General features: G+C 46.5%; 1 protein-coding gene across 1 annotated transcript in view; it reads left to right on the top strand.

Moving 5' to 3' along the window:
* Window positions 1-23,631, top strand: part of FRAS1 (Fraser extracellular matrix complex subunit 1) — a 132,631-nt gene that overhangs the window by 89,225 nt on the left and 19,775 nt on the right. The window contains 22 exon segments of the mRNA XM_009288822.1: window positions 358-474; window positions 4,158-4,272; window positions 4,764-4,901; window positions 5,725-5,757; window positions 6,473-6,604; window positions 7,338-7,463; window positions 8,287-8,534; window positions 10,029-10,177; window positions 10,627-10,789; window positions 11,538-11,673; window positions 12,797-12,993; window positions 13,399-13,552; window positions 14,138-14,401; window positions 14,517-14,705; window positions 15,117-15,236; window positions 15,719-15,898; window positions 17,984-18,108; window positions 18,816-18,956; window positions 19,961-20,188; window positions 20,473-20,586; window positions 21,882-22,032; window positions 23,108-23,267. Of these exon segments, the coding sequence (XP_009287097.1) occupies window positions 358-474; window positions 4,158-4,272; window positions 4,764-4,901; window positions 5,725-5,757; window positions 6,473-6,604; window positions 7,338-7,463; window positions 8,287-8,534; window positions 10,029-10,177; window positions 10,627-10,789; window positions 11,538-11,673; window positions 12,797-12,993; window positions 13,399-13,552; window positions 14,138-14,401; window positions 14,517-14,705; window positions 15,117-15,236; window positions 15,719-15,898; window positions 17,984-18,108; window positions 18,816-18,956; window positions 19,961-20,188; window positions 20,473-20,586; window positions 21,882-22,032; window positions 23,108-23,267 (3,380 nt within the window).

Raw genomic sequence — 23,631 nt, 5'->3', positions numbered from 1 at the left:
AAGTTCCACTAAGCCGTACAGACAGTTGGAGTAAAATTCAGCAAAACTATGGCAGTGACTGGGGGAAGCAGGAATGAATAGCAGGTGGGGAACTGACAAACAGACATCTTTCTAAATGTTAATAAAGAGGTAAACCATTTCTAGATTGTACAGGCAATAATGGAGAAACTGGTTACTATTTAAAGGCCTTAGTTCCCATCAACTGCCATTCATGTGTGCTTTGGGTTGGTATCTGCTGGAAAGGTGTGTCTTTGCCTTCCCAGACCAGGAGGAGAGGAGAGGGAAGGTATGAAACTGGTCTAGAAATGCAGTGGTGTCCTCTGTCAGGTACCCATTCATGTGATCTTTCCTTCCCAGGTGGCCAGCTCTGCCAGTCCACAAACCAGCTTGGAAAGCCACGTGTTCAACGTTGCTGTTCTCCCACAGTCACCCAGAGCACCTCAGCTTTCCCTCGGCTCCTCTTTGCACATGGCTGTAAGTGTGAACCGACACCGCTGACTGATGGTTTCCATATTCCCACTCTCCTTGCAGCAGTGCACAGCGACCAGAGCCTCGCACAGAGCAGTAACCACTGCGTGTTGATTCCTGTACTTGCTATTGTCCGTGCTGTTGTGCTTGATTCAAAGATTGAACTGAATCTGCGGAACAGGGTGTATGCACCAGATAGATAACTGGAGTAGAAACGGAAAAAAAAGATAGGTTAGAAGAGTGAAGGGCGGGGGGAGAAAAAAAAACATAAAAAGTTGAAAAACTCAATATTACAAGTGATGATTGTATAGACTGGAAGGGAGAGGGAGCGAGAAAAGAAAAAAATACGTTTAATATCTTTTTAATGGAATTCTTAGCATTTTGGAAACACCTTTTCCTGAGAAGCCATTAGGAATGGCAAGAGTGAAAAACTGTGGGTTAGAGAGACTATAATAAATAGATCTTGCCAGTAATTCCACTGTAAACTTGATTTATCAGAACTGCAGCCCACCCACACTAGAAAGTTTTCATCCATCATTCTGACATCAGGAACACAGACTATAATATATGTGGAAAACATTCAGACAAGCCCATTATATCTGCATCCGTGGAACTGAATTACCTTTTCTTGCAACATCAACTCTGGGCATGACCATTTTGGTAAGAGTGGTCTCTCTAATGTAGTTCTTTCCCTGACTGTGTTAATTGAAAAGATGACCTCGAAGTTTAAAGCTGGTTTTGTGAGCTCTCTGACTTTGGTGCATGTCTTCTCCATGCGTCCCCATCACATATGTGGGTGAAGTCCAGCTTTCCCCTCTACTTCTCTTGCTGTCTCCTGTTCTTTGATTCTGTAGGGCGGGATCCCGAGTGCGTGAGCTAGAGGAGAGCTTCAGGGCTCTGCACCCAGGTCACCCGTTGGGACGCACAGAGAGCCAGGACCCTAGAGGCAGGGAGTTTGATTTAGACATCACCTTGGCCTCATAGCTTTGTTGTGGTCTGTGGGACTTTCAGAGGGGGACCAGGATCATAATCCACTGAGCAACTGTCCTGAGCTGAGTGAGGCAGGGCAGGCTGTGATGAGAAAGCAGAGATGAGGACTTGCAAGAAACATGAACGGAGCTGAGACCAACCCTTCGGGCAGGAGCTGCCTGCAGGGAGAGGGAGAGCTGGGTCTACAGACTTGAATGTAGTGTGCACTCATCTTTGGCGTTATTCATTCCTGATGATTTATTTAGAGCGTGTGAGGTGCCAGCAGTATGCTCAGCGTTATTAAACAGAAATCCTGTGCCCTTGAGCGCTCCCTGACAGACAAAAGCACACTGAGAGGCCCGTGCAGTGCAGGAGAGCAGATGTGGCAGACCTCCCAGGGGCGATGGGTCCCCAGGAGGAGCCTCCTAAGGGGAGGCGAAGGACTTCTAAGCCAGCACAGCCTGCCAGGCATGTGACCAGGAAAGGCCAAAGGAAGCGGTGGGAGAGGGATTAGTGAAAAGTCCATGACACAACGGCCTTGTCAGGGTTTAAAATAGTGGTGACCTTTCACGGGCAATAATAAAACATGCTCAGACTGCTACTTAGAGCAATAGCCAGCGATGTATCTTTCTGCTCTTGACTTTTTGTTGTTGTCATTATTGACAAAATTGATGGGAGAGATGTCTGGCTGAGCCGTGCAGTGCTGGTTTTTATAGCTAATTACAGACCACAAAATTCAATGGTGCCATAAAATACGTTTTACTGAGGGGCGCCTCGCAACCTGCAAGTCCTACCTTTGGGAGAGACAAATAGGCCTTGGAGGCAACTATGAAGCAACCATAACCTTAAATCTTCTAATCATAAAATTGCACTTCTTTGCATCAGCGTGATTGAGTTCTGTTCATCCGTCTTCAAACTCCTTTAGAATTAGACTGGCTTCTCAGCTGAAGAGCAAGCACAAAATGTTAAGTCTTCGCATACCTCTAGTCTTGTCTTTGAGTGTCCAACTGAGAAAGGTCAGAGAAAGTTTGGTGACTCTTTGGCGGCTGAACTGGACATAACATCTATACTGTTTTTTCTTCAATCAAGTTACCTGTTTCCCCCATATTGGTAAAAGGAGCCTGAGCTTCTCTCTAGCCGAATGCAAACTGAGATTGGGTTTGTGAAGGAGAGAGAATTTTGTAAGCATATAGAGGTCCTTCCCTTCCAAAAGTGGCGGTATGAAAGGGACACCACTGTTAATTTTAAGCCTGCCCTTTTTATACAGAGCTGTATATAGCAGTGCTGATAACACAAATAAACTTCGTGGCTTTTGGTTCCAGTTAGATATGTGACGCTTTCGCATCTAAGAAGGACTGACAAGGTTTTATTTGCTGCTTCACAACAGTCATTCATAGGCTGTGGTTTCTCCTCTGATGTGTTTGGGCGAAAAACACTGGAGAGAGATGAACTGGGGGTTCAGTGGCATCTGTGGTGTACTCAGCTGTTGTCAGGAAACCTCGCCTTGCCAGTGTCCAGTCTGTGACCCAAGGCCAGCAGAATGGGACACAGGTTTCACGGCGTGGCCTCACAGATGTGTAACCAGCACGATTCAGTGGGCTGCACTTGATGTGGCCGGTGGAAACCTGTAATTTGTTCTGAACCTGATCGTTTTATGTTCCAAAGCAGATGAATTAATTGCCTGTAGCCTTAATTTAGCTTGTTCTCTCCATATTTTGTTCATGATTATGAAATGAGCTGGATGCTTTTCATACCCAGCTGAACTATTTAATTCAGTGACTTCTTGTAGCTGTCAGTTCCGCAGGATTAAGGTTCGTGAACACATGCAGGTTAACTGCTTTTGTGCACTTAAGTCTGCTCATGCAGCACCGTAATTCCTGTAACACGCTGCCCGCCTTTGGCTAATGATAATCTTGTAATGGAAGGATCAGAACATTTTTACACAGATTTAAAACAAAAGGGAAAGCTTTGGTTCCTCTGTATTCCAATGGAAATGGCTGAGTCATTTTCAGGATTTCTTTTAAAAGCAAATCCAGTCCAACCACATCAGACTGTACCAGAAAACTATGTAGGCAATGAATTATATCTTCATCCAGGGAGTTTTTGATCAAATTAGGTTTTCTTTTATCTCTTCTTAGTTGCTGTAGGTCAAAAAAGAAACTCCTCCACCTGCGAGCGTGGAGGTTGTGCATCTGCAGGGGACAGAGTGCACTAAAAACACTGCCACTTTCCTGGACAGCCTGAAAGTGGGGATAAGCTCATAGTTTTATGAAGGAGGAGGTGTTTGTCTCTTTTTCATAGGTTTATAAGCCCTTTCTGATTCTCCAGAAAGGACTTAACAGAGGTGGACCTGTATAGAGCTCTCTTCTGTTGAGCATGATAGTGCCCAGCTTCTGCGTTACACATTTGGTTTGGTTTACAGATGAGCTGGAAGTGAGTTTGGGTGGCCCGTAAGACTCTAGCAAATTTTACTCATTATCAAGCTTTACTGTCCTCTGTAATCTCCTCCCAAATAGTCCCTATTCTGTACAAGTTTGAGAGACTTGGTAAAGGTTCAGCCCATCCATCCCTTGTCAGTTTTAGGTCTAAGAACTAGGCCTTTAAATTCAAAGACTCTCTTATATTTAACTATAGCAAAGCAAATTCTCTTTCAGTGCATTTTTGGGTGAATTTTCCCATGTCTCTGGCCTTAATGCTCATGGTCTAATGTGTTTATTGAGGTGCTGGAGGACCGTGTGACAGTGATTGAGCCACATCACCTCTCCTTTGTAGACCCGGAGATTCCCAGTGAGAAAATCCTGTTCAACGTGACTGTCCCTCTCCTTCCTGGCCAAGGCAAGTGTACCTGTTCAGAACATGGCAGCTTGCTGCTGAATTAATCGCTGTGCTTTCTGAGCACATCTATTTTTTCCCTCAGAGTATTGTTCTGTGGAGGCGTCTGTTAATCTCTTCGGCCTCCTCCATTAGCTTTCAAACACCTTGTTTCTTAACCCGATTTCTTTGGCTAGTTTAGGAGTAAGCTGCAGAGCTCAGACAGTTTTCTTACTATTGTCTGGAATATATTGAATGTTGTACCCCATGGCTTTCTGCTTTCCACCTCTCTAGTGAGAGGTATTTGAAGAAATGACTAAGTGAGGAATCTGTTTAATTTCTCACGTCCCAAGAACCCCTCCTCGATGCAGTTACAGCCATCTGACTCATTCAGGAACCACTGACGATGTAAAAAGAAGTACCTGGGGAGAGAAAAAGAAGCTGTGGCCTTTGGTATCTTGTTTTAAAAATAAAATGGATTCCTCCTGTTAATACTGAGCTCTCTGCCTCCGTAGGTATTGTGGAGCATAGAGACAGGCCTCTCTCCCCAGTCAGGTATTTCACCCAAGCAGATATAAACCACGGCAAGATTGCTTATCGTCCTCCGACTGCAGCTCCTCACTTGAGAGAGATCATTGCGTTCTCCTTTGCGGGTAAGGAACTGAATGTTCTTTGTAGTGCCATGTCAGACTGGTAGAGGTAGCTGGACTGCTGGTCTTCCTCCAGTCCTGGAATGACTTCATGGTTATGTCCATACTCACGAAGGCGTGAGGCTTGAACGATACAAAGGAAGTAGGAATCTGTCTTGGAGGAGTGTACCAAGAGTTTACCCATTTCTTGTGACTTCAACAAGATTTTCCCCTGTGGTTTGGTATAGCAACATTTAGTGAATTATGGGGACGTGGCAGTGTTCACTGCAGCATTTAGCATTGCCAACGCTAGTACTGGATGCTCTGCTGGGCAAACTGCTGATCTGCTGTGTGGTTTAGGAACAGTTTCCCCTCCCGTGCTTGAGATCTTTGATGCACTGGGGGTTTGGTCCTTGAGATTGAGACTAGAATTGATAAGTATGAACTGAATCAGTTTAGCCGGGATATTAGAAGATTTCTACCATCAGAGGAGTAACAATCTGGAGCAGGAGGTAGAGGGGCAAAAATAGGACAAACTTCAAGCGTGTTTGACCAGTTGATGCACAGGATTGTGTGATGAAGTGACAGTACATGGTAGATGCAGTTCTGTGCATCACCATGCCCTCCACTGACATCAAGAGGAGTTTCACAGTTTACAGGAGGGGGTAGCATGTTATCTCTCATTACCTGAAGCGAAGGCAAGGAAGGAGTGCTTTCCTTGGTGAGGAAAGACTCCAGTTTGGTTGAATGTCAGCGCTTGCTTTCTCCAAAAGTTTTTCAAATCCACATCAGTATGTGCTTTCCTGTCCTGACCACAATTACTCTGTGCTTGTGTTTGTCCTGTCAGGTCTCCCAGAGTCAGTGAAATTCCGATTCACAGGTATGTGAACCGTTTGCTCTTTCCTGGCCAAAGCAGTTCTTATCCTTGTGCCCTTCACGTTGCCTGTTGCTCCTTGGCCTTTCTTCTGCTGCAAGCACACCTATGGGCACTCAGTAGGAATTTCTGGAAATGCATGTGCCTGGGGAATATTAATTCATCTGTGTCCCAACAGTGTTTTATAGAAGCTAAGCTGCAGCTCGGTAGAGGCATCTTTTTCCAGTAGTTGTCTGGAATCTGTCTTAAAAGCCTGATTCGTTCCTGTTTTCCCCCAATGTGAACAAGGACACCAGAATTTTATGCTGTTTGTTTTTTTTTTTTAATATAGCATGGAAACATTTCTGCAATTAAATTGCTACTGCTAAGCTGCTTGCTTGTTTAACACATCTTTCCCTTTCCATGTGCTTTCTAGCACAGGTATGCAAAGTGATCCACCAGCAAGGGGAAGTCCATGTTCTGACTTATGAGTGCCCCTGATAGATATATGGAAGATAGTATGTACACATGCACACACACAGACTTTTAGAAGTTACGTTTGTCTTGCCAGGAGTGGCAGGTGTGAATTGTGTGCATATGTCCCTAGGCAAAGGTGTAGATTGACAAGGTGGGAGGGAAGTCAGCGATGTGGGGTGGTGATTTCATACAGAAAGGTGAATTTCCCAGGTGAGCCCCTGAAAACACATCCCTACACTCAGGTGTGGTTTTTGTCTGTGTCTAGTGTCTGATGGAGAACACACAACCCCGGAGATGGTGTTTGTCATTCATTTGCTCTCTGCGGAGCAGCAGCCTCCAGTCTTCCAGATCACAGCTCCGTTCCTGGAGGTCAGCCAGGGGGGCAAAGCCACCATCGGTAAGTAGGGTGGAAGGGATGGGGTGTGGAGCTCAGCCTGAGGCACGGTGTTTATTGCCAGGAGGCCACATGGACGGAGCAGGGAAGAGTTTTGGTCTCACTCACCTCTGTCCATTTAGCTAAGGAGCTGTGGTTATGCAGGTGTAGCAGCAACCACTGAGAAAACTGTGCAGTGGTGCCTCAGAAAAGTGCCTGGGGATATGGCGGTATTCCTCCAGCATATGACAGGTCCGTTCATTGCCTGAGGTAGGGAAGAGCAGGATCAGGGACCTGCTGCTCCTCTACTTTTTTCCCTCTTAGGCTGCTCTGCAATTGCCGAGTTATTGGTTGCTATTGGTTAGTGGTGTGATCTGGTACACTGGGTTGTTTAGGATAAGCCACTTTCTGCTTGTGTCAGGAGGTTCTCTGGGGTTTTTGTAGATACCCCCCTGCTATGTGAACACGTGCACATCTCTGTCATAAGCTGAGGGTTTGCATAGCTGTCATTTGCGAGCCATACTGGCAGTAAGTTCTCTGATACAACCTCTGATCTGAGCATCATCAGGGGACTAATTATTTCCATGAAACCAGCAAGCTCTTGGGCTAGGGCAGCTCCAGAATTATTTTACTTTTCACGTACTGACTGAATTACAGTTTTTTGACTCCATTCACAAGAGCATATCACAAAACCTAAGGGATATTCCCAGTGTAGTGTCTGAGGATGCTGAAGCCGTGTTCTCTTTCACCGGCACAGGGATCCAGTTGGCCGTGAGCGACACGGATACAGCTCCCGAGGGTCTTTTCTTTGAGCTGGTGAAACCTCCCCATCATGGCATTGTGCTCAAGTACAGCGCAGGCGTGCAGGAGCGCATGAGAGCAGGTGAGTTGAGCAGAAGTCTTCCTCAGCGCAGGAGAGGGGTCATCGTGTGCCTGTCCACCTAGCTGGTTTAGTTGACCGGGAGGAGGCAGATGCCTCTGGCAGATACGGCTGCATCCACAAGCGTGTGAATTTTCTACCTGGAAGCGTGTGACTGCAGGAGGGAGTGCATGAAAGACATTTTCCCATTTGTTGTTTAGTTCCTGGCTGAATCAATGCGTTTCCTGTACCAAGTATGTGTGAGCTAGTTGACGGTCGCTCTATTGTGATAACTACAACCAGCTGCTAATCAAAAAGGATGTTTTGTTTTACATGGTAAGTTATATCTGAAGTAATTTAGTGAAGTAACGTGGTGAACGTTTCTACTGAAGTCTATGTAAACCTGTTGTGATCCAGCAGTCAACAGCTCCTGTGGAGTTTTACTGTTGATTTTGGCGGCAGCAGTTTCCAGTGTGTGATCAGATGAACAAATATTATCTGTAGGAGAGTAGTGCAAGCAGAAGACGTGGAGAGGGAAGCCTTATCTAGCTATGATAGGTGTGAGCTTACAAAGCAGCTGGGAAGAAAGGAGGATCAGAGCACTCCCGGAGAATAGCGAAGAGTCGCTGTGTCTGTGAAACTGTGAAGGTTACAGCTTTTCCTCTGCCCTGCATATATACTAGCTCCTTAATAAATGTCTTCATAACTCAAATCCCTGTAAGGATGGTATTAAATGCCAGTTTAGTACATGATTAAGTCTTTTGCTAAATTGGGGCCTTAGGTCATTTGAATCGGATTGGTGCTCTGAACAGAGTCTTTCTGACTTGCGCATTTTCTTTTTGGGAAGGTGACACCTTCACCTACGAGGACGTCACTCGAAATGCTCTGCAGTACGTGCATGATGGTTCATCGGCAGCAGAGGACAGCATGGAAATCTCTGTCACCGACGGTGTCACCACAGTGACCACAGTGCTGAGGGTGGAAGTGTCCCTGCTGGATAACAACGGTCCGCAGCTGGCCCCGGGCTGCTTGTTGGCAATCACCGTGGCTAGTAAAAGCTCTGTGACTCTCTCTCGATTGCACCTCGCTTATATTGTAAGCTTTCATCTATTTCTAAACCCAGTGAATGCTGCCAGCCTCCCTTTCCTTATCCGCCCCACAGACCCTTCGCCACACACACCTCTCTGCCGTCAGTGTGGATTCTTGGTAGAGCTCGAGTTTTGACTGTGTCCTGACTACTGCTGCCAAAAAGGAGATAACAGACTCTTTCATCCAACAGGGTTTTAAGGCTATCCCTGTTTGACTGTAACAGAGGTGAACTGCCATGCTAAACGTGAGAACTGAGTTAATCCCAGATTTTTGTGTCAAACAGACTGGCTGATAAAGCACATGGATTTGCTAAGTGATAATCCCTCGAAAATTTCAGCCCCCTCACCCCCCTTCCAAAATTGCCTGGTTCTTTTTCTGGACATATTTGAAGGGGGGAGGTTTAAGCAACCCAAGATGCTGCACTCCTTGGTAGCTTGGAGTTGGTCCCAGGGGTTGCGTGCTGTGCGAGAGTTATCCTGCTGGTGAAATTCAGAAGAAAGGTGTTTTACTCCTTGCAGAATATTTAGCAGCAAATGCACTAGCAGTGGATTTCAGGTATCCAGATACGCTCCCCTTAGGGAGGAGGAAGGAGAGATTGCAGTGCACATGTGAGGTTGGAGAGATCTAAGGTAGTGGCTGTCAGAGAGATGATTAGGGAACTGCAGGGGGTGAGGTAGGATAAGAAGGCAGATGAATGTTTTTTCCAAGGGATCAGTTTGGATACAAGTATGGGCTCTGCCCTGTTCTCCTCCTAAGGAGAGGAGGAAGGCTGACAAGGGAGCTGTTCAGGTTTAATCTGAGTAAAGAGAACAGTTAGGGAAAAGAGGATTTCATTCCTGACTCATATGCTGAGGATATGATGATTTCTGCTTTGGGTCTTATCTTTCAGGCAACCAACAAAAACTTTTAGAAGAAAAGATGACATCTGAGTTGCGATATCAGAGATGGTTGTACTTAATGTAGTCAGAGAGCGCCAAAATCGGCTTTTAGTTTAATGTGAATCTGGCTTTTGCAGCATTGCTCCACAGTAACCTTTGTTTTACTAAGAACTGAACTTAGCTCTGTGTCTCTCTCTGAAACACTGGTGGGCAACAGTTACTCCCTCTGCCAGCTATCAGCTAAATTTTGGCTCACTTTATCTGGAGTCAGGAAAAGCATATCACGAATGGTCCAGTCCAGTAGAAGTGTAAAGTAATTCAAGAAACAAAAACATCACGTTTATGTCTGGGAGATTGTACTGATACGATACAAGGACACAAAGACAACCTCTCTGAGCTGAGAGAAAATGAAAATACATTTTGTGGTAGATTCTGAGAATGTCAACCCAATTGGCTCTCTTCTCATCAACAGCGCTTCATTTAATATTCTGTGGGTCTGACCCAGCTAGCTTGATATATTTCCCTATAAAACATTTTATTCCTCCTTCCGTTTTCAGTGGAGGGAAACAAAAGCTAATTTTGTCTTGTCTTGTTTTGATTTTGTTTGTTTTTTCATGTTTAGGACAACAATTCTCCTGACTCAGAGATAAGAATCCAGTTAATATCTCTGCCTGCATATGGCACCCTCTTACGGATGTCTGGCTCTCATGATGAAGAGCTTTCCAAGGTTTATAATTTCACCATGGAAGACATCAACAACCAGAGGATCAGGTATCAAAGAGCTATTCTCCTTCAAGCCATGCCAGTTAAAAGCTCAGTGGGCTTTCCGCAGGGATCTCTGTGCTGTTATGTTCCGTTAGTACAGTGTATCAAAGATATTTTTTCCTTTCTTAGCTCTTGTATCCTGTGAGACTATAAAGGAGAGCATTTCCTGTGTGCGGAATTAGGTGTTTATGCATGTCTGAAACGCCAGTAGTTGGAGTAGCTTCAACTTACGGGAATTTTTTCTGTGTCCGCAATGTCATGGTGATACTTTAGGTAGGCAACACCTGAAACGGTGATTTAAATGAACTCAGGGAATGAACGTGAAGGAGGGTTGGGAACTGAAATACCACCTCTCTTTCAAGAGGTGTGCGTTCACCTCTAAATGCAGGGATGAGATGTATTTGCCCAACTGTCAGTGAGACTCCCTGACCCAGATTGTGTTCTGACTTTCACAGCTACTCCACCATGTTTGAGACCAGCAATCAGCCAGTTACGGACATCTTCCACTTCACTGTTTTTGATGCTGATAACAACCGGCTTGACAGACAGATGTTCACCGTCACTATCACGTCTGCCCACACAATGCCGTCGCTCATTGCTTTTGCTGACCATATCACTGTAAGTGGCTACCCAGCATACTAGGAACAGTGACAAGAATGTCTTAGATGGGAGGAATTGAACAGCTTTCCTGGACTGAGGGGAAATCACTGAAGAAATATGGTGTTGCACGTGCAGTCCTGTGAGTGCAAAGGGTTAACAAACTACTTGGAGGCCAGAGGAGGCTGACAGTACGGCTGCATCCCTGAACCTCATCTGCTTACGTCTGTTCTAGCTGGGTTCTCCCTAGGATGTCCTGTTGATATCAGTGGAACAAGTCTGACATCCCTGTTTAATATTTCGTCCCCTATTTCACCAGCTTGTGTGTAAAAGATGAGCAGAAGACAAGTCCGAAAACATCTGGTGCTTTGGACTGATACACAGCATTTCAGACTCCTTATCAAAGCCTTTTGAAGTCATCTCCCTCCTTTCCAGCTTTGCATTCCCCCTCCCTTGCCTTCTAAAGGCTCCCCTCAACAAGAAATGCAGATCTCGCCTTCCAAGAGGTCAGCACGACTCTGCCAGTTCTCTTCTTGCCCTGATAAAGCACTCACAAGCTCCTCTTGGGGGGCCAGGCAGGCTTTGTTCTTCCCATCCCACCTCACCTCCCAGCTGATGTCATACTTAACAGATCTAGGGGAGGATGGGACAGGACTTCAGAGACCGGGCAAACCTCTTCCATAGAGGCAGACTTGTTCAGTAACAGTTTGTGTGTTGCTGTGCGTTGTGTGCATTGGCGGTAGTTTTGTCATATGCTTTTGCTTTCCAGGTGGATGAGGGGGGCAGGATCCCACTGCTGGCTCATCACCACTTAGCTGCTGATTACGATACTGCTGCCAAGGAAGACCTGAGGGTCACAGTTATCACTCTGCCTATGTTTGGCTACATTGAAAACACTAAGACAGGTAAACGGCTTGGCTATCTCTTCTTCCTCCCGACTGATGAAAGGGAACGCAGGAATTGCCATGCTGGAGCACTTTCTAATCTGTCTCACCGCAGTTCCTCAGTGCAGTGCTGGTTGGCATCAGTTGATCATAAAGAGCTCTTAAGGTCAGCGTTACGAGATAAACTCTCTCAGGAGCGTTTCCTCCTAATTCTCATTTGTTGGAGACTGGTCTATGTTGTGAGACTGGGGCGTGAAGAGCCTTTTCAAGCCCATGTGTTGTATTTTCATCATGCTTTATTTTGGCTGTCCTTGTTACACAGAACAAACTTTGCTAAATTCCTCTAAATGTCCCAGCAAGCTTTAAGGCTGTGAGAGCTGTGGCAGAGCATGGCTGGTAGCATTCTCTCATCTTACTGTATTATCAAGAAAAGGTAGGATTTATACCATATTGTCCAAAGACGTTCATCCAGGAGACTTGTCTGCTTAATCCTGTGTGTGGTCCTAACAGGAGGGGCATATATCACCTTTTCAAGCCCATGTGTTGTATTTTCATCATGCTTTATTTTGGCTGTCCTTGTTACACAGAACAAACTTTGCTAAATTCCTCTAAATGTCCCAGCAAGCTATCACCGTGGGTTGGCCAGCATAGTGGCTTGTTACAACAGTGATTGCCTTTCTTCTGGAGAGCACAGGTTGCTAACCATTACACATCATCCCTCCTATGAATGAACTCCAGTTTGTGCCATTTTGGTAATGGTGAGCCTCTCTCCTTGAACAGGCAACTGCTTGGTGTGATTTTCTTGGGTGTGAGCCTTAGTTTTGCAAGATGAAGCTTGATGTAGAGATTGTGTTGAGGCCAGACGGCACATTAGCCATTGTCTCCTCTCTGAAGAAAGCCTAAGTAATTCTGGGATGTGGGATTGCTTGTACTACGCATAAAACTGCAGCTTCCCTAATGCCTATTCTAATGCAGCAGATGTTGCTTTCTACAAAGGTCGAAAGATGTGTGGAAGCCATGTTGTAGGAATGAACATCCTTTTGCACCCTTCACAATGTGCCATTCTGCTCCTAATCCTGCTGCTTTTATTTTTAGTTTATCAGTGAATTGAACATCCTTTCACTAGTGGTGTTCTGGTTTGCAGGTGAGAGTTTTGGCCCACAGAGTGAGTCTGCTGTGACAGCAGACGCATCCTTTTCCCTTCAAGATGTTCTAGAGAACAGCATTTACTACTTCCAGAGCGTCCATGAAAGCATCGAGCCAACAAGTGATGTTTTCAGCTTTTACGTGAGCGATGGCTTCAGCCAGTCTGAGGTGCAGAGCATTAACATCACAATTCAGGTATGCCTGTGCTCTCTGGCTGCCAGAGCCCTCTCCTTTCACATAGACACATGACTTCTAAAGTGCAAGCTTTGCTCACTCCTTTGTAATACGTGGGAAGGGGATTAAAGGGAGCTTCCTTCCTCCTGTCTGTTTCCTTCCCCTAGTACAGGCACATAATTTGCCTGTGATGCCAGAGAACAGTTGTGCATTGCAGCCTCTTCCCCAGGGCTTATTTCTCTGGTGTCTCCTCCCTCTTAGAAGCAGCCATGGTGCTGGATAGATTTGGAGGGACTGGTGTAGCCTATTAATGGATATCAGCACCAGTACTGTCATTTGGTAGCTTGTATTTCATTTGGGTGGGCAGCGGTCTTTTCCCCTTGGCCATTTCCCTTTTTTGACTGTGTGCCTTTGGGATCTGTGCAGCGGCAGAACGATGAGCCCCCAAAGATGGTGCTGGACTCTGTCAGAGTGCACGAGGGCTCTGGTGTGGTCGTTACCAATGCCTCCCTCAACTTGCAAGACTTGGACACCCAGAACAGTGAGCTTGTCATCATGGTTACCAAAAGTCCTGAACATGGTAAGTCCTGACAAGCTGGGGCTGGTGAGAGAGAGAGAGTATGTCTTTGTGCCTCTGTGTCTGCGTGTCTTTATATCTGTGTGTGTGTAATAGCCCCTGATGTGAGAGAGGAGCCTGGCATATTTGTATAAAGCGTATTTAGTCTGTGTTTGGACCAGCAGCCACAGAGGGATTGTGTTTCAGAACAGACCTGTTCTTTGAGAGTTGTCCCTTGCTATTTGTGGGAGAGGGTAAAGGAAGACTGCATGCATTTCCCTGGGAAGTTCCCTTTTGTGTTACCCCATTTCCTATTGTGGGGTTCAGTTCCAAAGAGCTGAGCAACTAGCATCTCTCTGCAGTGATAAAGCAAGGCAGGGTGTCAAGTGAAGGCTAGTGTCATGTTAAACTAGTGAGGGCTCTGCACCCTTTTTCAGATCTCATGTATGTCACCAAATTGTACCAGTTTTGGCACTAAGCAGATAACTTCCTTCAATTTTTCCAGTAAGGCTATGTCCACCTCTGTGCATCCCACTGAGAGCTGGCACGCAAAAAGTCCCCAGCAGGCTGTCTTCTCCCCATAATTTTCATCCATCTATTGTTTGTCAGGTCATCTCCGCAGGAGGCAGACTGCTGCAGAGCCCCCGGAGCATGGACGTGAGCTGTCCATGGGCTCATCCTTCACCTACCAGGACATTTTGGATGAGCTGATCGTTTATACTCAGAGCGGTGCAGCAGCACAAACAGACGAGTTTGGCTTCTCCATCACGGATGGTCTCTACACGCAGACGGGGAGGCTGGAGTTCTTCACGGAGCTGCCAAAGAAGCAGCCACCCACATTAGCTGTCAACAGGGGCCTGCAGCTCCCAGTTGGTACGGGGAGAGGGAGGAGAATGGTATTGCTTGGTATTGCTATGTGGTCGAGTCTAAACCTGTCGCTTAGCTGGATTGGCTGAAGCTGTTTGTGGACTTTCTTTCTCTGGTCCAGGCTCTGCAGCATACCTCACAGATCAGCACTTGAAAGCAGAAGCTATTTATTCAGAAGACACAACGATTAGATTTGTCATGAAGAGGGATCCCAGCATCGGCCATCTGCAGTTGACCAAAATTGATAATCCAGTCCAGATCTCTGTCGAAGGACCTGTCAAAAGTTTCACCCAGGCTGATATAAATAAAGGTGAGAGTGCTTGATTTTAGATAATCACGGCAAGTAACGTGGCCATTTTAGGTAGTCCGGCCAGGAGCAGGGAGTTGGACTCTGATCCTTATGGGTCCCTTCCAACTTGAGATATTCTGTGATTCTGTGATCTTTTTGAGAGGGGGAGGATGACTTGAAGCAGGGAAGGGAGGGGGGAAGAAGTAAGATAAGGTTGTTATGCTGGAGCAGAAACATGTATCATTAAGCAAGTGTTAAAAAGTCTCTCTCAGCAAGAGAAAAAGATTAACAAGAAAAAGTAATGAAATCCAAATCCAGGAGCTCTGTCAAGCCCCAAGTCCCTCGGCTCACAGTGCCAGCCTGGTTCCAAACTAAGAATTAAATGATGCAGCCTGTAATAAACCAGCTCTTTTCTCCTGTCCCTCTCTCCAGGGCAAGTGGTGTACAGTCACAAGAAAGGGGATCCTGGTGGAAATTTCGCCTTCACCTTTGATGTGATCGATGCAGACGGCAACAAACTGACGGACCAGGTTTTTTATATTAGTGTATTAGGTAAAAGATAGTGCTGAAGTTATGTTTTCTTTGCTGCAGAGCTGAGGCCTTCGTAGATTCCCATCCCACATGTACTGCAAGTTAAGATGTAATTCTTGAGATGCAGTTTTTATTCGCTGTTAATTCAAAGGCCTTTGAAGTTTGGGGCACAGGGAGTGTTTGTGGATGTAAGGATTAGTTCTTTGGCTTCTGACAAACTCACTGAAAAAGGTAGAAAAATTCCCCTTAATATCTTCATACTGTCTAGATTGTCTTTAAGATGTTATAATGCTGCCATCCCCTCAATGCCAATGCCCAGAGTACCTGTTTTGGAATTACCACTCTGGTAATTACTGGGAGAGAGTACCTGTTTTGGAATTACCACTCTGGGAAGTGTTTGTGTGTGTGTTGTCTTTTGCTTGAGCACAAGTACCCGATTTGCATAACACCAAGGAAAGGAGGGCGACTGTCTCCTAACTCGGCTTTGTGTTTAACCCTTTCAGAGGACAGATTTCCCCCCTCCATCATCGCTAACAAAGGGCTGGTCTTGGATGAGAATTCGGCGAAGACGATCACAACCCTCCAGCTCTCTGCCACTGACCAGGACAGCGAGCCGACCCAGCTCCAGTACAAGCTCACCAAGCAGCCACAGCTGGGGCACCTGGAGCATGCAGCCTCCCCAGGTTAGCAGGGCGGTATTTTACTCGGTTGGGTACTCCTAGCAGCAAAGCACTGGAGGGATTTTGAGCCCTAAAGATTCACTGGAGGAAAAAAGTGCTTGGAGGCAGCAGCACAGAATTATGTTTCCTGTTAGAAATCAAATAAACGGTCATTAGCCCAGAGAGTTGGAGAATAGGGTGAGTGGAAGCAAGGCAGCCCCATAACCACAGATGAGGATTTATTCAGCTTCTGGGTGAGTTTATGCCCCATGCTAACCTTGCCTGGTGGACTTCGCAGGTCAGTCCAGCTTGCCGCTGCGTGAATCTCCTCTTTCAGGACCTATTGCTGCATCTGCGTGACAGGCAAACCTTCAGCCTTTTCTGTGGCCACATACAGTACAATGCCCAAAAGAATCCATCCCCTAATGGCCACGGTAATAGAGCCCACCTTGGCGAACAGACAACTTGCTTTCAGTCCCCCTCTTGGCCAGTACATCCCTTGATCCCTAAACACCAGCCTCTTTTCCCAGCTGTGCTTTGGAGAGAGGAAGGGAACTAACCGCTGAGATAGTTTAAATGGAAGCTACGTTGTGGTGGGATGGATACGCTGGATAATGAATTCTGGTAGTTCAGAGAGGGGGGATTGGTCAGTCCTGTGAAACTCAGAAAATAATGACCTGCAAATGTGATCTGAATTTCAGAGTTGCCTTCCATGCCCATTGACAGTATGAGTGTCCTACCCCTCTCTGAGTGAATGAGTCTAAATCTATGCTGTCATATAATGTGTTCTTCTGATTTAGATTATACTCGTCTAAGATTATGTTTCTTCTTAGAATTAGATTTCTCATTAACATGAGATTAAAGTGGAAATACCTGATGTGTGTTTTCAAGATGCAGACAGTCCCTGTACAGCTCAGTTTTAGTGTGTGGTTTGCCTCATCTTCTCACAGTGTAAGATGTCCCCTCGCAAACACGTTGAAAGGGTAGGAATAACGAATGAAAGTTGTAATAAGCAAACCCCTTGCTGAGAGAAAATTAAAAACTTGCAATATTTTTGTCTAAATTGCAAACTAAATGGTGAATCTTGTACTTTGGAGACTTGAAAGAGCTGGATTAAGAATTTTATTCCTCCTGTTATTTAAAATGTGATGATTCTGATTTCTGTGCTTTTTCATGTCTGTGATGGACTAAGAAAGATACAGAGTCACACACTGTGAAAGAGCTGTCCTCATGATTTAAATGACCTAAACCTAAGGAAAGAGTACTGGAGTGTTTAAAAGAGAACACAAACCTTTAAAGCTAATGAGCTCTGAGGAAACCGTGGCCAATCATCTAGTTTTGGCTCATTTATTTCTATCAGATCCTGGTATCATTTGTAGTGTGGCCAATACTTGTCAGTAGCCATTTAACATGATAAACTGGTGAAAAACTTTTTGTCAGGGTTTTTGTTTTTGTTAAGAGCACTAAAACTGTCAAATGCAGCGGTGAGAGTTAAAGGCTCAAGTGCTTTTTAAAACGCTTGTTGGGTACCTTTCTGTGCCTGTGTCACACCTAATGACCTGTAAAGATGTCAGTATAAGTCAGTGTTGAAAATGGGGCTTAGTCTGTTCTAAATGCAGGGGTACAAGGAGGGGGAAAGAGAGCAGAGACTTTGAAGGCATTTTTGAAAACTGCTGTGAGGCCAGGAAACCTTTTGCCCGTACTCAGTGATGCCCTGCTTAGATCGGTCCTGCACAGGAGTGAAAATCAAAGTGTTACATCTACTGGTTTTCTCACAGCTTCTCTCTCACTCTCTGCCCTGAGAGGCCCATCCCCAACAGGGTGTCCTGGCAGTGTGAGGTGCCACTGTAAAATTGTAGGTCTGGGAAGAAGTCTATACTTCTTTTTGCAGAAGGGCTGCCACTACCTTAATTTAAAAGTTGTTGAGCAGAGTTTTTAGGAGGCTCGGTGCCAGCTAAATCACTGGCTCAGCTGAGGTTCATGGTACAGCCTGAACTGGTGCAGAACAAGCCAAGACTGAGTGCTTATGGCTAGATATGTCCAGCTCCCTACATTTTTCCCTGCTTTGCTCTTTCTATTGCACATTTTCCCCTCTTGTTCTTTTTCTAGGGACAAGAATTAGTTCTTTCAGCCAGGCAGACTTGGCCGCTCGCAGCATCCAGTATGTCCACACCAGTGACATTGAAAAGCATACGGATGCGTTCACCTTTACTGTTTCTGATGGAACGAATGAGGTAAGTCCCAGCACGTTTTTTTGCCTGAGTCTGAGCAGGCTATTGATTCTGTAGGATGTGATGGGAGTCAGTTTTCCTCTTGCATGCTTACGAGAGACAGTTACACGTAGCAAAGGAAATGAAACAAGCCACACATGGGCTTGTTGTTTGGCAACAGTGGGGGCTCTTACTTCCCCTGCTGTGAGAGCTCTTACGTACCACAGTTAAGGGAGCGAACTTGTGAAGGGAAGGGGGAGCTGCCTGAGATGTAGCCTCATGAGACTGGTTTACCAAGATTTCAGTGTCTGCTTTTCATCTGCTTACCGATTGCTCCTGGAGCTCAGCTTTGATCCAGTGCACTGGCAACATACTCAGAAGCACAGTTAGACCCTTGAGAAATGTCGCCGTCCTACTGTCTGAAAGGGAAAAATCATAGCTACATATAGAGGGAGAGGGACAAAGTAGAAGGAGGGAGGGAGAAAGGGAGGGAAAAGCGGGTGTCCATAAATATCACAGAAAGAGGAAGAATAAATTAGTGGGGAGGGATAGAAGAGGTCATGTTCACAAGATCTGAGCTTAGAAGCTCTTGTTTACTCACTAAACAAGGCCAAAATGAAGTGACCCAAATGCAGTGGATCACTGTGGTCTCCTTAAAGCATTACTGTTTCAATGGAGTTGCACTCTTGGTAGACTGAAGTCATCAAGAGAGGCTTTTCCTCCTGTTCCAGGTGAGCCAAACGTTTGACATCACCATAAACCCTGTGGATGACTCCTTACCCATAGTGCAAAGCCTCGGGATGACAGTTCAGGAAGGTGTGAGAAAAACCATCACAGAGTTTATGCTTAAAGCAACAGATGCTGACACAGAGGTAAGGCAGGACTCCCCCTTGCCTCCTCCCTCCCCTGTTCTGCTGGACATCTGGACTATCAGCAAAATGGGCTTGTGTTCAAAGAGAGAGATTATAGTGAGTGTCATCTCTTCCTGTGATCATACCCTGCCTGATCACAACATCAAACAAACAGCTTGTGGGAGGCCGAGTTTGTATATAAATAGATGAATGAGTGTTTGAGCAAAGCAAAGCCCTGGCTTGAGAAATGGCTTCATCTGGGATGTCTCTCAGACACATAAGCGACAAACCTGCATGGAAAACATCTAGCAGTTGTGATCAGAGCTAATCCTTGCCCTGTCCCACCTTCTCTCTGAACATTGTGGATTTGAACTGAGCTTATGCCTAGCCGTGACACTGAGTTTATGCCTAGCACAGATGAAAATGACATTTCCTCTTCCTCCTCCTGGGTCTGGCCGGAGGCTAAGCAGTGTCATGTTCGCTCTACCTCACTGTGCTGCAGTTTCCCTGCAGCAAGAGAGCTCCTGGCTGCCTGTTATTGCCCTGAGCCAAAGATCCTGCCCCAAAGGTTATCGCTGCTTCCACCCCGACAGAAGTGACAAGGGGCACGTTGCTTAGAATGGCTGCAGAATGGGGGACTGCTCTTGTGTTCGAGGGGTCGTCACGAAGGCAGGAGCTGTCTCGGACCAGCCGAACCAGTAGTTTGGTGTGACCTGGCTCTCCCTGATTGGGGTTCTTCCGGACCAGCCGAACCAGTAGTTTGGTGTGATGTGTCTAGCCTAGCTCTCCCTGATTGGCGTTCTTTTGTAGATAGCCACCTTGGGAGAGGGATAAAGACAGGGCAGGGCTCAGGGTGAATCAATTCAGCATGCAGCGCTGCGTTTCAGCCCCTGGTTGGAAACACTGTGCTAGGAAAGCTGTCTGGGCGTAGAGTCCCTCTCCAGGTATCTCGAGCTGGAAGGACCTGCCTGTCCTGGTCCTGGGGTCACGTCATCAGCTTTGCCGCTCTTGTCTCCTTGGTACAGGCTGAGTCAATTACGTTCACAGTCATGCAGCCCCCTCGGCATGGCCTGATTGAATGCACCAGCAATGGACAGCGTTACCACCAAGCCACCACCTTCACGATGGACGACATCTACCAGAACCGCATCAGCTACAGTCATGATGGTAGCAACTCGCTGAAGGATCGCTTCACTTTCACTGTGTCTGATGGGACCAATCCCTTCTTCATTATGGAGGATGGGGGGAAGAAGGTAAGGGGAGGAGAAGGGATGTGAGGGAGACCTTCTATAGCTAATAGAAAGCTGCTTCCTCTCAGAGAAGGGGAGACTTATCTTCAGTGGAGCAACAGCAGCTAAGGGCTGAGTATTTTCAGTTACGTGATGCCATATGTTTCTTCCCTGGTGTACCAGCCTTTGTGTGTGCAAACTCACTGCAGGACCTTGATCCCAACAGAGCTGAAGGGAGCAAAGTTGGTAATATGGTGGATGAGGCTCTGACTCCCAAAGTAACAGCCATCTCTCTGAACTTTTGTCAGGTTGTGACAGCAGCACCGCAGCGCTTCAAAGTGGACATTCTCTCTGTGGATGATGGGACACCCAGGGTCGTCACCAACCTGGGTTTACAGTGGCTGGAGTACATGGATGGCAAGGTAACTGCCTGCCTGAGTTCAGTTTAGATTGTTTCTCAGGCTGTTCCAGGAGAAGGAGCTTCACAGAAGAACCTCCTGATCCTTCAGCATTTTTATTTTTGTGATAGAGAACAAGTGTCCCTCTGTGCCCACGAAGTGTCTTGGAAAAGGCAGAGGTGTGCAGGGATGCCTGCACTGCAGCTCCATTAGCTAAACCAGGCAGCGTGGCACCAGGGCACAAAATTGCTTCCTGGACCACCTCCTTCCCTTACATCAGCAGGACCACCAAGCCTGGCTCTTCTTGGCTCTTGCATGAGCTGTGCAGTGCAGTACAGCTCCTGCCCGCCTTCCTGGGCAGACACGTCCTGCCCCTTGTCCCTCCTCCCCAGGGCGGTATGTTTTCAGCTTTGCTGATGGCAGAGAAGTCTTGATTATGTGCCGCAGCAGCCATGGTAGAGATATATGGCTTTCAAAGAAGTGTGGTATAGGGATTTCTTGCTGTGACATGCCTTTGTTTTGCTGAAGTCTAAACAAAAAAAACCCCAGGAAACTCTCTCTCGTGCTTGTTTTTTGAGGACCCAGCATTAACTGCAAATACTTCGGTTAACTGCAAATACTTCGGTTAACTGGAAATACTTCGGTTCTTCCCAGGAAAAAGAGTTGGAAGACACTGTAGTAAGAAATTGTATTAAGAAGTGGCTATCTCGGCTCAAATTCCTGACTTCAGAAAAAGGACTCCTGCAGCCTCAGGCAGTTGAATTCTCTCTTTTTCTCCTGCTGTTAAAGGTGTTTTCTTTTTAAAGGGAAAGCAGAATGTGGTGGAACTGAGGCACATCCGTGTGAGGTCGTTTGAAAGAGGACTAATGCAGGCTCACTAAAGCAGCGTGAACTGTCCTGAGTGAATCGTTCAACTTGAGGCTGTTTGCAAATGTTTTGGGCAAAGCAGGCCTCACCTGAGCATCAGCACAGTTCATGGAGCAGTGGTCTCCAGGTGAAACCAAAAGATTTGTCATAGCTTTTAGCCTCGGCTAGATAGGGCTGGGCAGCTTGTTCTGAATTTGCTTTTCTTTGCGCCACAATGGTTTTTTTATTAAACAAACCAGATGTGAGGCAGAATTTGAATCCTTCCTGTGCTGTCAAACACCTTGTGGGGCATCCGTCTGTTCAAGGCCGCTCTGTGCTTTTACATCCCCTAGCTTTTCCCTCACGGAGCACCGTTTGGCAGAGGGGTGGTTGGGCTTTTTGGATGAACGGTCAATCAGACTTGTACTGCTGGATCTCCAGAGTTTTACTCCCTTGGTTTGGCTTTAATCCAGGCAACCAATCTAATCACTAAGAAGGAATTACTGACGACAGATCCTGATACAGATGACAAACAGCTGGTCTATGAGATAACAACTGGTCCCAGAAATGGTTATGTGGAGAACAAGCTGAAACCAGGGACAACTGTGACCACCTTTACGCAGGGTATGGAAGTTGGGCTGTATGCTGTTGCTTTTTCCTTCGGCTGCTTCAGTTTGTCAAGATAGATTGTAGGGGCGGGGAGGGGGGAGAGGTGGGAGGGGAGAAGACAAGGGGCAAATCTCAAAAGTGTGTGAAAAATAAGAATTGAACTTTGCTTTGAACTGCAGAAATCCTATAATTTCTTACAGATGCCAACCTGTGTCCTGTAGCACACCCAGGTTCTCCAGACTTGTTAGAGCTGGAGATTTGACTTGGGACAGTAAAGGAGTTGTAGATATTGCATGTGGATCTAATCATCACAAGGTCTGTAGATGTTTAGCCAGCAGTGCAGAGTCAATAACGTGTGGAAAGTTCACTGCTGCAGGACTGAGGGGCCCTCCATTAGGAAGGGGAGGTGAGGGAGTAACTGCTTCCTACGCCACTGTGCTCTTTCTGATTGCTGCTCCCTCCAGACTCCCCCAGGCAGGCTGGGAGTGAACTCGCAGCGCAGCCTTTTTTAGCATTTCTGCTACTGCAGTTCGCAGAGCCTAGCACCACACTGCATTAGGTCCTGTACAAATGCAGTCAGCAGTTCTACCTGTCCCTTCTCATCAGGCCCTGCCAGCCATGCCTGGCCTCCCCTGTGCTCAGGGGGAAAAAAAAAAAAAGGAAGAGACCTACGTTATTTTAGGGCTGAAGCTTGGGAAACATGTATTATACCACAGGTCAGAGAGCCCAAACCATCTCGGCAGTGAGAAGGAGCCCTGTTAGGACATGCCAGTTTATAGAACAGAGGTGAAATATGTGCTGCCCAGGCAAATTCATATTTCTTGCATTTCATCAAAGCTACTTTAAATTTACCTTATTTTTAAGTATGAGCCATTATGGATAAAGACTAGGCAAGGCAATGTCTTATCACAGCTTGTAGGCTGGCTTCTACCACAGGTAAGACCAGGGAAGTTAGAAAAGCTGCTGCAGTATAAAGGGCGTGTGGAGAACCCGATCCCTGCGGCCATGCGGATTCATGTCTCTGCACTGCTCGTCTATGAAACTGCCATTGAATTTCTGGGTTGGCTCATCGGATGTCTCCTCCTGGCAGAGGACGTGAACCAGGGCCTCATTCGGTACGTGATGCATGAGGAGAAGGTTCAGGAGACCATGGACAGCTTTCAGTTCCTAGTGAAGGACAGCAAACCCAATGTGGTCAGTGGCAACGTCTTCCATGTCCAGTGGTCACTCCTCAGCTTTACTTACACCAGGTAAATGGCACGGGGTTTACAGCACTCTTCTGACAGATGGGGTCTTACCTGGAGTGAGACAGGTTGAGCTCTGTAATACGTGATTGGACCTACAGCATGGAAATGAAATAGTGGGGCAGTTACCATCATTCCTGCCTGGGTTTCACTGGCACCCCGTCAGGACTGAGGTCTCGCTGCTCTGCACTGTAGCACCACACCTGGCATTCCTGTTGAATGAACGCTGTTATTTTGGGGGCGGGGGGGCCAACAGCAGCCGATACAGAAGTGGGAACTCATGTGCGTGTCAGTGAGGAGAAGTGCCCGCTGGGTTAAACCATGGAGCAGGGTTGCTGAATAGCTGCCATCTGCCCAAGTCCCTGATTAT

This window comes from Aptenodytes forsteri, unplaced genomic scaffold (genome assembly GCF_000699145.1).
Source record: "Aptenodytes forsteri isolate BGI_AS27 unplaced genomic scaffold, ASM69914v1 Scaffold221, whole genome shotgun sequence".
Taxonomy (NCBI): domain Eukaryota; kingdom Metazoa; phylum Chordata; class Aves; order Sphenisciformes; family Spheniscidae; genus Aptenodytes; species Aptenodytes forsteri.
This window is presented reverse-complemented; position numbering and strand designations above follow the sequence as displayed.